Source organism: Equus caballus, chromosome 5, assembly GCF_041296265.1.
Source record: "Equus caballus isolate H_3958 breed thoroughbred chromosome 5, TB-T2T, whole genome shotgun sequence".
In the NCBI taxonomy this organism is placed as follows: domain Eukaryota; kingdom Metazoa; phylum Chordata; class Mammalia; order Perissodactyla; family Equidae; genus Equus; species Equus caballus.
The window spans coordinates 37245871-37259239 of NC_091688.1; the positions used below are offsets into that span (position 1 = coordinate 37245871).

A 13369-nucleotide genomic window follows, 5' to 3' on the forward strand; every position below is an offset into this window, starting at 1 on the left:
TGTTTGAGTTGAACCCATGTTACTAATAATTATGCTACACTGTCTCCCAAATAGAAAAAACAACTAGAGATATAGGCAAGTTAGTGCTTATTTTGAATCTGAAAAATGTTAAAAAACAAAAATATCAGCTAACCAAAATAATATTTACATTTTCATTACATTGATTTCCTTCTCTGTCAGCTGGGTATACCCTCTCCTTCATTCATAGGTAGCTCTTCTGGGGATATGGAGAGTGGAAATCTATCAGCAGTGACTGAATTTATCTTCACCGGATTTCCCCAGCTCCAGGAACGTGGCTTCCTGTACATTTTTCCTTTACTTTTCATCTACACCTTTATTGTGATCGGGAACCTAATGATCTTCTTCGCTGTAAGGTTGGATGCCCGCCTTCACAATCCTATGTATAATTTCATCAGTATCTTCTCATTTCTTGAGATGTGGTATACCACGGCCATCATTCCTAAAATGCTCTCCAATCTGATTAGCAAGCAAAAGACCATCTCTTTCAGTGGCTGCCTCTTGCAGATGTACTTCTTCCATTCACTTGGAAACGCTGAAGGAGTCTTGCTGGCTGTCATGGCTATTGACAGGTATGTTGCCATCTGCAACCCACTCCACTACCCAACGGTAATAACCCCTCGACTATGTGCTCAGCTGTCTGCAGACTCTTGTATCTTTGGTTTCCTCGTCCTTCTACCTGAGATTGTGTGGATATCTACTCTACCTTTTTGTGGCCCCAACCAAATCCATCAGATCTTCTGTGATTTCATGCCTTTATTAAATTTAGCCTGTACGGATGCCTCTGTGATCCTGGTACAAGATGTGATTCATGCTCTTGCCATTCTAATAACAGGTCTGATTATTTCTCTTTCTTATATCAGAATTTTCATTGTTATCCTGGGTATCCCTTCAGTTGAGGGCCGTAAAAAGGCCTTTTCCACCTGCTCTTCTCATATTGCTGTCTTCCTGCTGTTTTTCGGCAGTGTGGCCCTCATGTATCTCAGATTCTCTGCTACTTATACACCATTCTGGGACAGAACCATTGCTCTGACATTCTCTGTATTTGCTCCCCTTTTCAATCCCATCATATATAGCCTGAGAAATAAGGATATGAAACATGCTATTAAGAAACTCATTTGCGCTCAAAAGGTGTTTAACGTATCCAGCAGGTAATTTAGTCTGCAGTTCTCTATACAAATGGAACATCTTCACAAAATATTGACTTCAAAGAGACTAGAATTTAAAAGAATTATACAGTTAGTCTAACTTTCTTTCCCATGAACTGGTGAATAAACTAGTAAAGAAAGTCCTCTGAGGATTTAAGAGATGATGAAAATAACAATTCCACTCCTTACTTTCTAGCGTAATGGAATGTTTTCTGTATCTCTAATTTTGTTCATTTTTAATTTACTCTTTTACATAAAAGTGATTATTGTACAAATACTAATAATACTAACAGGTATTACTTTCACTACTCAATGTCTTTCTTTGATATCTAATGTCTTTACCGTACTCTTAGTGTCCTTATATAGTCCATGCAGTATAGTGAAAGTATGTGCTAACTCTCCATGATGCTAAGGTTATTTGTCTAAAGCTTTTCAGTAAGTTACTGGACATGAAGAAGAAACAAGAATTCCTGGCACCCAGACCATATATTTTTTCCTGCTATCTTCTTCTTCTTTCCATTCAGCCTTGCTGATAATTTAAGATACATGTACTGGTGTGATCTGCATGTGATGCCGTCATGAATAGGGCCTACATGGACTAAATTTGGTGCCATGTTAACTACTATAAAGAGCAATAGAGCAGATCACATCCTTACTCGTGGGAACTTACTATCTCATGTAACATGAGTGTATAAGAGTGTTAAGACATAATAAAAGCATATATTTACATCTATAGTCAATCAAACATTAACAATTTAATTCACCACTAAAAAATTGTCTATTTTCCCTTTCACATCAGTGCATACATAATTTGCAAGGTAGTTTTAATGTGATACTTATGTGATTTGATAATCAATATTTTAAAACTCAGAAATATATACTAAAATTTATTCATGTTTCCATATATGACAGTTATCATTTTATTGCATAAAGTTCTTTCTGTTTTTAAAAAAATTGTGCTTCAAGATAAATTTCAAGGAGTGGACTTAAAGGAAAGTGTGCAAATGTGTTTATAGCTCACTCTTGGTAAAAATGATTACTTTTGTAAATAGTTATATAAATAATGCATTAATGTAACACTTTCAATACAACTTCAATAGCACGGCAACTGATGTATAGATTAGGTTAAAAGTCCAGTTATTCTGTAGAGCATATCAGTTCTGTTACTGGCTAGTTGAAATTGCAGTACCATTATAATAAGGGACTTGGGTAAATTGAGTTGTTGGCCCTAGTTCTGCACATCCCGGTAAGAGAATTACAAATCCACAACCTTGCAATGAATGGAATCATGGTGGACAGTGTATACTCTCCTGACCCACAACTTTAATTGGCTCTTTTCTTTATTTTACTGTTGGGATATTGATGGACTTTATCGAAACTGAATATGTGCCTTTGTAGTTGGGTTTGTTCCAGGTAGCTGCTTCCTTTTCTGCATTGAACCCATGTGAGACCATAATTCTGAGAGTCACTGGTTCAGAAAATGAGAGACTTGTGGAGCTGACCTGAACATAACCTGCTTGAAAACTGGTGCTTGGAGTCCAAAACCCAGAGCCCAGAGTCTGAAGTACAGTCTAACTCAATCTGTTGCAGCTAATAGACTCATGAAGATGAAGCTAAGTGATAATTGTTCTAATATCCTTGTGTGAAACAATAAATTTCTGTACTCTACTGTATGGGCTTTGTCTGACACTGAATGATCCTAAGATTGCAAAAATTTGATAACTAGTGCTTATGATTGAATTTTAAGATATTCTTTTGTGTTGTATTTTAGAAGTGTACTCTTGATTATTTTTTAAAAGTAATTCTATCATTTTCAGAAAGATTACCCACATCAAATGTGTAGTTATTTAACCATGCTGCTTGTTTTGCACTTTAAGGAACTTTTACACATTAAAGGGATTTGAGGTCACTTAGAAATAGACCGGGTGCTGAAGACCTGAAATTGGATAGTGGGAGAGGAAAAGATGTAAGGAAGTCATTCTTGGGCAGTTACATTCTCCTTTATACACCACTTTCTTCATCATTTTTGTGGCTTATAGTCATCTTGCACTTGATCTGTGCTTGAAAATAAGTTTATGGCATTAAAAATCTTTTAATGTGAAATAAATGCTAAGTACAAAAGCTCTTCAAACCATGTGGAGACAAGAAATATGCACAACATATTGAAGAATTGTAGAAGATTCTTCTTTTTTGTCTTTGTGGCTTGCCATTTGTACATTAGCAAAATATTTTGGCTTAGTCCAAATATAGCACAAAATTCATATGAATTCTATATTATATTCTCTAAGTAGAAACTGCCGTGTTAGGTAAATTAGTATGTCTTTGTTTGAAACCATAATATCACTTCTTATTGCGTATTTATTTCATTTATTTGGGGTCAGAAAAGTCATTATACTTAAAGAGAAGGACTCCTCCAAAGAAACAAGAAAATTGAGAAAACAGAAGAAAATTGGCAAATGACATAGACAAGCAATTTAAAAGGAGAGAAACTCAAACAGCTAATAATTACATAAAGAAATGCTTAACCTCTTTACTAAGGCTCAGTGTTAGAGGGGATACAGAGACAAAGAAACACACATGCCCAGTTGATGAGAATCTAAACTGAAGTAGCCATTCTAGTGAAAAACCTGGTAGAAATTAAATTAAATTCAAGTGTATCCTCTGTCTTAGTAATCATGGGAATATTTCCAGAAGACATATTTTCGCATATGTTTATAAATTGGCATGCATGAAGACATTTGGGTGTTGGGTCGTTGGAAGCAATCTGTGGCCTATTTTGGGGAAAGTAGGTACTTAACATATGATGAGTGAATATTTCAAAGGATCATACAAGTGTTAGATGCTATGAACTTAATGAACACAGAGACACAAATGATTGCTAAAAATTAATGCTGGGTGAAAAAAGTCAGCAATACAAGGAAATCAATTCAATAGAATTTAAGTAAACTAAAAGTAAACGTACACGAAAAACAAATGCATGTTTTAGGAGAATTCATACAAAGAGAAAATATCTTTCAAACAAATTAAAATAGTATACAGAGGGAAAAACAAGAGCGAGAGGAAAATAAATAAAAAACAAATTTCAATGTAAATTTAGATGTAAATATGTATTTTTTTTTTTTTTTTTTACAAAAAGAGATCACATGTGATCAGTGCTTGGAAATTTTGAGTTAACAATACATTTTTTAATGTCTCTCCAAGTCACAGCATGGGTATGTATTATTTCCACATAAAATAACTGCTTCATAATATTCTGTATTAGGGTCATATCTTACGTTATTAATTTAATCCCTACTGGTGCAAATTTAATTTTATTGCAATTACTTCTAATTATAAACAAGGCCACAGTGAAAATCCTTATACGTTTGCATGCTGCAATATTGTTGTAAGATCAGTTTCTAGAGATATAGCTACAGTATCCAATAGTATTCGAGATTTAAAAATTGAATAGATAATATCAAATTAGCATTCCAAATATCATAAAAATGTACACGCCCAGCAACGTTGAGAGTTTATATTTCAATACATCATCCCACATAGTGTATATATCACTGCTTGTAATCTTTGCCAATCTAATTAGGCAAAACAAGACAAATTTAAATATACATGTATTTGAAAATTACCAGAGTAGAATAATCTTGTATACATTTAATAGCCAGTAGTAGCTCTTTTTCCTTGTTGTTTTTAACTGCTTAATTATTCTGTTTCCAATTTTTCTATTGAACCCTTTGTTTTATAAATCTTACTTCATTAAAAAATAACTACATATTTCATTCTTGTTATAATGTTTCAAGGTGCAAAAAAAATTAAAATGTGTACATGGCATATTATAATGTATGAAAATATTGGACTTTTTCAATAAATCTAAAATGGCTGCAACTATGTCAGTTTCTTAGACATAACTTTATGTTATGTACTACTTAAAAGTAACCATTATCTGAGTTTGGAATGGATGATATAGAATTAAATGTAATTGTGGGTTTTCAACTAAATGTGTTATTATGTAAATAACCACTGTGTTTTATAGAGTCTCATAAAACAAATAGAATACTTAAAATTATGCAAATCTTTAAATTCCAATTTAATTTTTGCAGTCATATTTTAATATTGGTGAGAAGGGATATAGCAGATATTGTTGGCTCAGCTGTCTAATCCAAAACCCATACCCAAACTCATTATTCTTTATCCACTGCTGTTAAGGGGTTCTCCCCACTGAGATATTGGCAAAAATCTGCTAGAATTTCTGAGAGAGTTTCTGCTGATTGACTCCCAATCAGACAAGTTTGTGCCTTGAATGAATAAATTATACCTGGTACTTAGAGATTCATTTTGCAACCATAAGGAAAATCCAAGAAAATGATTTGTCAGTTTGGGATCAAATAAGCTAAGAGCATTACTAACTGATACAAGTATAAAGTATAGTTTAATTACAGAGTTAGAATCAATAAAAAATCATCTTTTGAAGAACAATGTTAGCATAAGTTATCAATGTGAACACATGATTTTTAGTGAAATATATGTCTAGCTGTCAATTCCCATGTGAAATATACTCAAAGGAAAAAAAATGTAATTTATTTTCTTAAAATTCAGTTTTGGATTTCTAATAGCTTTTTTCAATAAAGAAATCAGAACTTTTCGAAGGAGAGCTTATTCTATATCATGGGGAAGGAGACAGTCAAAGAGAGAAAGTCTTGTGGCCTCAGGCAAGGTTGCTTTCAATAGATTCTGGAGTGAAATATAAAAAGATAAATTAAAATTTGAAAAATACACATATTATCAATTAAAAATAAGCTTATAAAATCTTATGTCCATAATGATACTCAAAAATACAGCAATTCAATTTAAATGTTTTTCTCATCAAATAATTAATGTAGGTTATTTGAAATTATTCAGAAAAAATATAACTCTATAGAAGAATTATATGAAGATTTAAAATATAAGCAAAATCTATCAAAGTACATTTACACTCAGGAATAAAACAAACAAACAAATAAATAAATAAACAAATGATCAGCACTATGGATAGACCTTGAGAAATTCTATTATATCAAATGGCCATATGCTTATACTTATTATATATATTATGCTTATACTTATTATTGATATGTTAAAGAGTATTAAAGTAGATTATAAAAAACACGTAGAACTGTGTTAACGTTTGTCACTCCCAGAAGTAAATAGCCCTTCTGATAGATCATAATAATCCATGTTATTATCTTTATAATCTATAGGATAAATTCATGTCAAGTTTCATCCAGAGACACAGCTCAAACAAAGTTAGAAATTGCAGTTAAAGGACAGTAAGGCCCACAAGAGTCCCTGAATTTACCTACTTTCATAAGACCACTACAGATATCTTCCAAATTACTAACCACCCAAAACTTCATCATTTTTATATCTAACACCAACCAGCTTCAGTCTTGAGCCCTGGAAAGCTGAGTTTGCAATTAAAACTTCAGAAAAAGTGAGAGACTTCTCTGATATCACCATTCTTCTAACAAAAGAAAATAGTTAATGAGTTTCATCCATGGGACAGAGAAGAGATTTTCCTGAAATATACTCTGTAACACAGAGCACAGAGCTAAAGAAATAGTACCAGTCCGGGAACCATTTTTCTGCCAAAAAAGATTCTCCCAATAACAGAAACCAGGACATAAAAGCATAGTAGTGGCTCTGATTCCAGGCTTCTAGAGTTGAAATCTGGTTCTAATGTTTATTACTTGTGTGACTCTCAACAGGCTACTTAACCTCTCAATGCCACAGTGTTATCATCTGTAAAATTAGTATAACCCATAGTTCTTTTCAAAATTAAATCAATTCATACAGTTAATACACTTCCCGGCTCATAGTAAGTGCTCAATAAATGTTGTCTTTTATTATTAAGGTCATCTATACATAACAACCTACTCACGCAGTTTTCTTTCAGTAAACATAGAATGTTTTTCTAAGGTATTAGTAACCACTAGTCTTTGATCTTCATTTCTCTTATCCATATCATCCCTGGGCTGCCAAACTCTCTTTGTTAACATTGCATTGCTGTCTCTACAAGACTAATGGCATCCTTTTCTTCTCAAGTCTGACAATTCATAGAAATCCTCTAATTTACCCTTCTCCCTGCTGCCCTCCAACCCACGCACACAAAGAAAACTAACAAGAAGAGAAGAATGTAGGAAGAATTCTACTCCAGGACATACTTGTGTATTGTTCTTCTTAAAATAATATATGTTATTAGTTAAAAGTGAATACATAAAATACTGTAGGATCTTGGCTTTGTGAATTCAACATTAGAAACCTCTTATTACTGGTAAAAGACAATAGAGAGAGATCTGGGGAAGTAAACAGTAGACTTGGTGTCTAAAATAAAAGGTAAGCTGTCAGATTCTGACTTCATAAGACAGTGAGAGTCACTTCAGAGACAACTTTGTAGAGAATACAAAGAGAGTATATTCCCTGCCGGCACATCAGGGAGGCCTCCCACTTTTCCTTCTTCCGAGCCTTATCTATATGAGAGCGAGTTCTCTGGGAATCGAGCAGATCTGGGACTGAATCTTCAGTTCACCATTTCCAGACCAAGAACCTTAAGAAGTTATGTTCTTTTAGACTTAGTTATACCTGACAAACCCTTTTCTAAATTCATGAGGGAAAATTAATTGCCCTCTGCAAGCACTTTGTTCTTGTATCTGTTAGGGAGCTTATTATTTTGTGATGTGTTCATTTGTACCCATTTCTGTGTTAAACTGTGATTTTCTGAACGAAAGGAATCACATTACATTAACCTTTTTTACTCTCAGAAGTTTTAGTGAATAAATGAAAGACAGTGGAAACAATCTTGATAGAGTACCATACAAAGCTGTTAATTTGCTTTAACCTTTGGGAGACTACCCTGCCTGTCATTTCTCTTCCTGAAAAGGCCTCTGACCTCTATGTTCAAAAAAAGACAAAACAGGGGCAAAAAATCAATGTTATTAGCTGAAACACTGCCTCTAAATTTCAATATGGGACTAGTAGGTGGAACATTAAAAAGGCCAGTTGGTTTTCCTAAATTCAGCTGAATTACCTAGAAATAAGTAAGCAGGATATAAGCCCAGATCCCTCTTTACATTGTTCCACAAATCTCCTCCCCTCTACTGTATCAATGTCCTTCAAATCTGAGTTTTGGATATTCAGCATTTTGATTCATTTAAAGCCAATCTAACCAGAAGTGCCACAGAAAAGTAAATAGGAAGAAAAACATTTATTCCAATGCCTCGAGCTTCTAGGCTATCTCATTTGTGCTGGATTGGAATTCCCTGGATTTTGCACTTCCCTAATTACCAGCCTGTACTATTTTTCCTAATTGGACCATCATGAGAATGATTGTTTTCCTACTTATCTTAATTCACCTGTGTAGAATTCCCAAAAGAATCTATCTTCCCATGCTAGACATGCTCAGGGAAAAATGCACACATACACACATGTTGTACAGGGAGAGAGCTCTGCAGGGACAGTCAGATTTATATATCACTGACTCATGAAGGAAATGCAGTTTAGATGGACGACTCAGGGTAGAAGCATAGCGGAAGGACAAAAGACAACTGTCTTAGTAGCTCTGTATAGTTGACCACATCAGGGTAGTGAGAGAGAGACTTTTCACTCATGCTGATTCCAACTCTGGAACCCAACAGCAGCAAAGTCAGTGAATTAGCTAATTTTGGGAAATGGGAGGTAGACAGAGAAAGAACAACATACCCATAGAACAAAAGATAGCCCTAGAGTGCATGTAAATATTGTGAGCAACTGTTGGGAAGGTTGAGCAAGGAGGAATTAGGAAATATTGTTATAGGGAAAGTTAGTACAAAGTGTAAAGGTTTCAATCACTGAATTTCTCAGGAAATGGGTGAGCTTCAAATGGGGCCAAAGCTCGAGGGATTGTTTTAAAATCACAAATGAGCATTGTGACTGTTTTCTGAAATGTTTCTGGAATCAGTATTTCAGGAATCAAATAAGATTTCCAATTAGCTGTTGGGCATTAACATCATTGACATTTGACTAGACTTCTTATCACTGAGTTTGTATAAAAACAGAGGAGTGTGGGATGGGTAAAGTCTAATAGTTTTTCTTTTTGGTTCAGATCTTCCTTATCCTTTCTTTAGCTTGACCATATCTCTTCAGGAGATAAGGGAATTAGGCATGGGTCTGCTCAGAAGGCATCTTCTTGAAATAGTATCCTGGTTCAGTTCATAGAAGTCTGTCCTGAGAGTCATAGTTAGCAAATGTGGTGACTACTATTGGGGATATCGAGACTTATGGGAAAGACCAGATATGTATATGAAAAATCAAGAAAACTTAAAAAGAAAAATACATCTATCTATATAACTATAGCCAGATAGAAAGATATAGATATATCACAGGGAATAGAAATAGAATGATTAGAGATATGTGGGCTTAGCTTGTTAGAACTAGAAAAGATGCATGTAGGATTTGGTTAGCTTAAAAAGGAGGCACAGATTGGAAGGGAGATGCGGATTTTCAGGTAGGAAAGATTCCCTTTAGGAATATTCACAGATCGGAAAATGAAAGTGATATGTTTGGAATAACAACAGGTTTGCTAAACTGGATTGGTAATTAACAATTTGCCATAGCAACAGGAGATAAGATGGCTTGTTTTCTACAGACATAGCAAAAAAGTAATTTCAGTACTGTATTAAAGGGAGATGACATAGTTAAGAGTTTGATGGGGTTTAGCCACATAATCAATGAACAAATACATCTATAGTTAATATAAATTAGAAACTATTAATAAAGTGACCTTTCCTAAGGCATGCATAAAGCAAGATTATTAATCAATGACAGACAATAGAGTTTATTATTTCCTATTTCAGTGATTAGGAAAAAGTTATCCTAGAGGATTTGTGATTGTTTCCTTTTTAAAGAAGGAATAAATTTGAAGGAATAGAATGATAAGAATGTAAAACTTAAGTATAGAAGGGAAGTCACATGGGCAATCTGGTGCTCTGGCAAGATTAACCCTGAGAGAATGAGGTTATGTGAAAAAAGACTGGAAGCAGAGACATTTGAAAATCCGTTACAATAGTGTTAAACATTATGACCAGGCATCACATTAGGGTGAAGACAACAGAAATAAAAGATATAGTGATTTAGCAAGAAAAAATAAGTGAAGCAGGCCTTGATGATTCATTGGGTTTGAGAAATGAGGGGACAATATATATAAAAATGAGTAAAGTTGGTATCTAAAGGAACAAAAATGAGAAAGTCAGTAAGGAAAACTAGTTGAGGGCTGGGCGTAAGGATGGTGTATTAGCTTGCTAAGGTTGCCATAACAAAGTATCATAGACTAAGTGGCTTAAACAGTAGGTATTTACTCTCTTGTGATAGTTTTTCTCCTCTGAATATTCTCTGAATCATGGTTTATATGTATGTATGTATGTATATCTATATCTATATCTATATCTATATCTATAGAGAGAGAGAGAGAGAGGATTTAGAGGCAGAAAGGAGAGGAAGAGAGTGGAATTCACAAATGATGGTTTGTCTTTGTCATCAAAATATTCAATTAAATCATATGCCAAGAATCAGATGAGGAACTGGAAACTTGAGGAAAGAATTTTGAAACAGTTGTAGGCAGATCATTAGGGAATCAATAAGACTTGAATATGGGAAAGAACATGACCTTGCTACTCCTTCAATGCCTTGTTTAGTTCAATGCGTGTTTAAATGTAATGATTTTAAAATGTGGTCTCCTAACCAGCAGGATCAGCATCATCTGGAAATTTGCTGGACATGCAAATTCTTTGTCCCTATCCCAGACCCAATGAATTAGAAACTCTCAGGATGGGGACCAGCAATCTGAGATTTAACGAGCCCTCCAAATGATTCTGATGCATCCTAAAATTTGAGAATCACTGGTCTAAAATATTGACTGTGCTTTCCGACTGGTTTTCTTCCATACTACATCAGTTGTAAACATCTATGGAATATGGACTATTTCCTTCATCCTTTGTCTTTCTCTACATCTGCAATACAGGGATCTATCCAGAGGCTGACATTTGGTAAGTGTATTTATTCTGTGACCGATATTAGACATCTCCTAGAAGGCCTGAGTGCACTGAGAGTTGAACTCCTCAATTCCCACCTGGAGATGGAGAGCCTCAATCAAACTGCTACTCAGGAGTTTATCTTCTCTGCTTTCCCTTATTCTTGGGGAGACTCTGTCATGTGTTTTGTTCCACTTCTCTTCATATATACTTTCATTATTATTGGAAACCTGGTCATCATCTCAGTGGTCCAGCTGAATGCTCACCTCCACACTCCCATGTACTTTTTTATCAATGCCCTTTCTTTCCTGGAGATTTGGTATACCACAGCCACCATACCAAAGATGCTCTCTAGCCTGCTTAGTGAGAAGAAAAGCATTTCCTTAAATGGTTGTCTCCTGCAGATGTATTTCTTCCATGCCACAGGCATCAGTGAGGTTTGTCTCTTGACAGCTATGGCCTTTGACCGTTACCTGGCCATCTGTAGCCCTCTTCATTATCCCACTATCATGACCTCCCAGCTATGTGCCCAACTGACTTTAAGTTGCTGTGTCTGTGGCTTTATCACACCCCTCCCTGAGATTGCCTGGATCTCCACACTACCGTTTTGTGGCTCGAATCACCTTGAGCACATCTTTTGTGACTTCCTCCCAGTGCTACGCCTGGCTTGCACAGACACACAAACCATCATCATGATTCAGGTAGTGGATGTTGTCCACGCAGTGGAGATTGTTACAGCTGTGATGCTCATTTTCATGTCCTACATTGGTATCGTGGCTGTAATTCTACGTATTCGTTCAGCTGAAGGCCGCCGCAAGGCCTTTTCCACATGCGTCTCCCACCTCACTGTCTTTTTGCTCTTCTTTGGCAGTGTGGCTCTCATGTACCTACGCTTCTCTGCCACCTACTCCTTATTCTGGGATACAGCCATTGCTCTGGCTTTTGCAGTTTTGTCCCCCTTCTTCAACCCCATTATCTACAGTCTGAGGAATAAAGAGATAAAGGAAGCTATAAAAAAGCACATGGGTCAAGCTAAAATCTTTTTTCATCAGTCCAGGGACCCCAAGTAAAATCTAATAGTCAGGAGTCTGTATAGTTGTTGGTTCCTTTTATCCTTAACTCTCTGTAATCTTTCTTTTCTCATCACCTTTTTACTGAAACTGGGCTCTCAAAAGTCATCAATAAATAAAATTCACTAATAACTGAATTCAATAGTTTCTTTCAGTCCTTATCCAATTTTATGTATTTTTGGATCTGACTTTGTTAATTATACTTTCTGCCACTCGATTTATTCATGATAAATTCATTTTGTGGAGATGATCTGGGTAAATATTAACTTTAATTTTAACACCCTTGAAACATTTGTTTTGTAAGATATGGTATTTGAAAAATCTTCTTCATAAGAATCAGTTCTCTGAGGCCGGCCCTGTAGTGCAGCAAAGTGCGCACGTTCCACTTCGGCAGCCCGGGGTTCGCAGGTTCGAATCCCAGGTGCAGATATGGCACCACTTGGCAAGCCATGCTGTGGCAGGCGTCCCACATATAAAATAGAGGAAGATGGGCACAGATGTTAGCTCAGGGCCAGTCTTCCTCAGCAAAAAGAGAAGGACTGGCAGAAGTTAGCTCTGGGCTAATATTCTCAAAAAAAAAAAAGCATAAGTTGTCACCACGGTACTGCCAATGGATATAGTCGAAGAATAATTTCTAAACCGAGTATTCATGTATTGATCAATAGCAGTCTAGACATATTTTAGCAGATTCTATCACGAAGTCTTTTCACCATTTGTACCTCGGCAATACTACACAATGTTAATTTGATATCTGGGTGGATAACAGGTGTGAAGACCATCTTCGTGTGCTTGCATCCAACTGTAGAGGGCCTATGTGTGTCAAGTTAGTAGAGGCCATTTTGTCAAACACCAAATCAACTTAATCAATATTGATGACAGCAAGAAGCTAGGAGCATGTGTAGGCTTCTTTAAAACTGAGAGAAGAAAAATTGACATAAAGTGGTTGGTTGAAGTTGTGTGATAGTTAAGGACTATGGCAGAGAATCTCAGGTTAAGGAGGTTATTGAAGAATACTTTAAATTCCAAAAATGAATGTAAAAAAATTGACTTTAAAGAGAAAACCAATATAACTAATGTATTTATTAACTAATCAGTATTT

The 13369-nt window shown here is 35.3% G+C and overlaps 1 protein-coding gene and 1 pseudogene across 1 annotated transcript; both read left to right on the top strand.

The window, feature by feature from the left end:
• OR6K18P (olfactory receptor family 6 subfamily K member 18, pseudogene) lies at positions 226 to 1173 on the top strand (annotated as a pseudogene).
• On the top strand, positions 11305 to 12270 carry OR6K2 (olfactory receptor family 6 subfamily K member 2). Its single transcript, XM_014739813.2, has one exon. The coding sequence runs from the start codon at positions 11305 to 11307 to the stop codon at positions 12268 to 12270; it is 966 nt and encodes a 321-aa protein (XP_014595299.2).
• The last annotated feature ends 1099 nt before the right edge of the window (positions 12271 to 13369 follow it).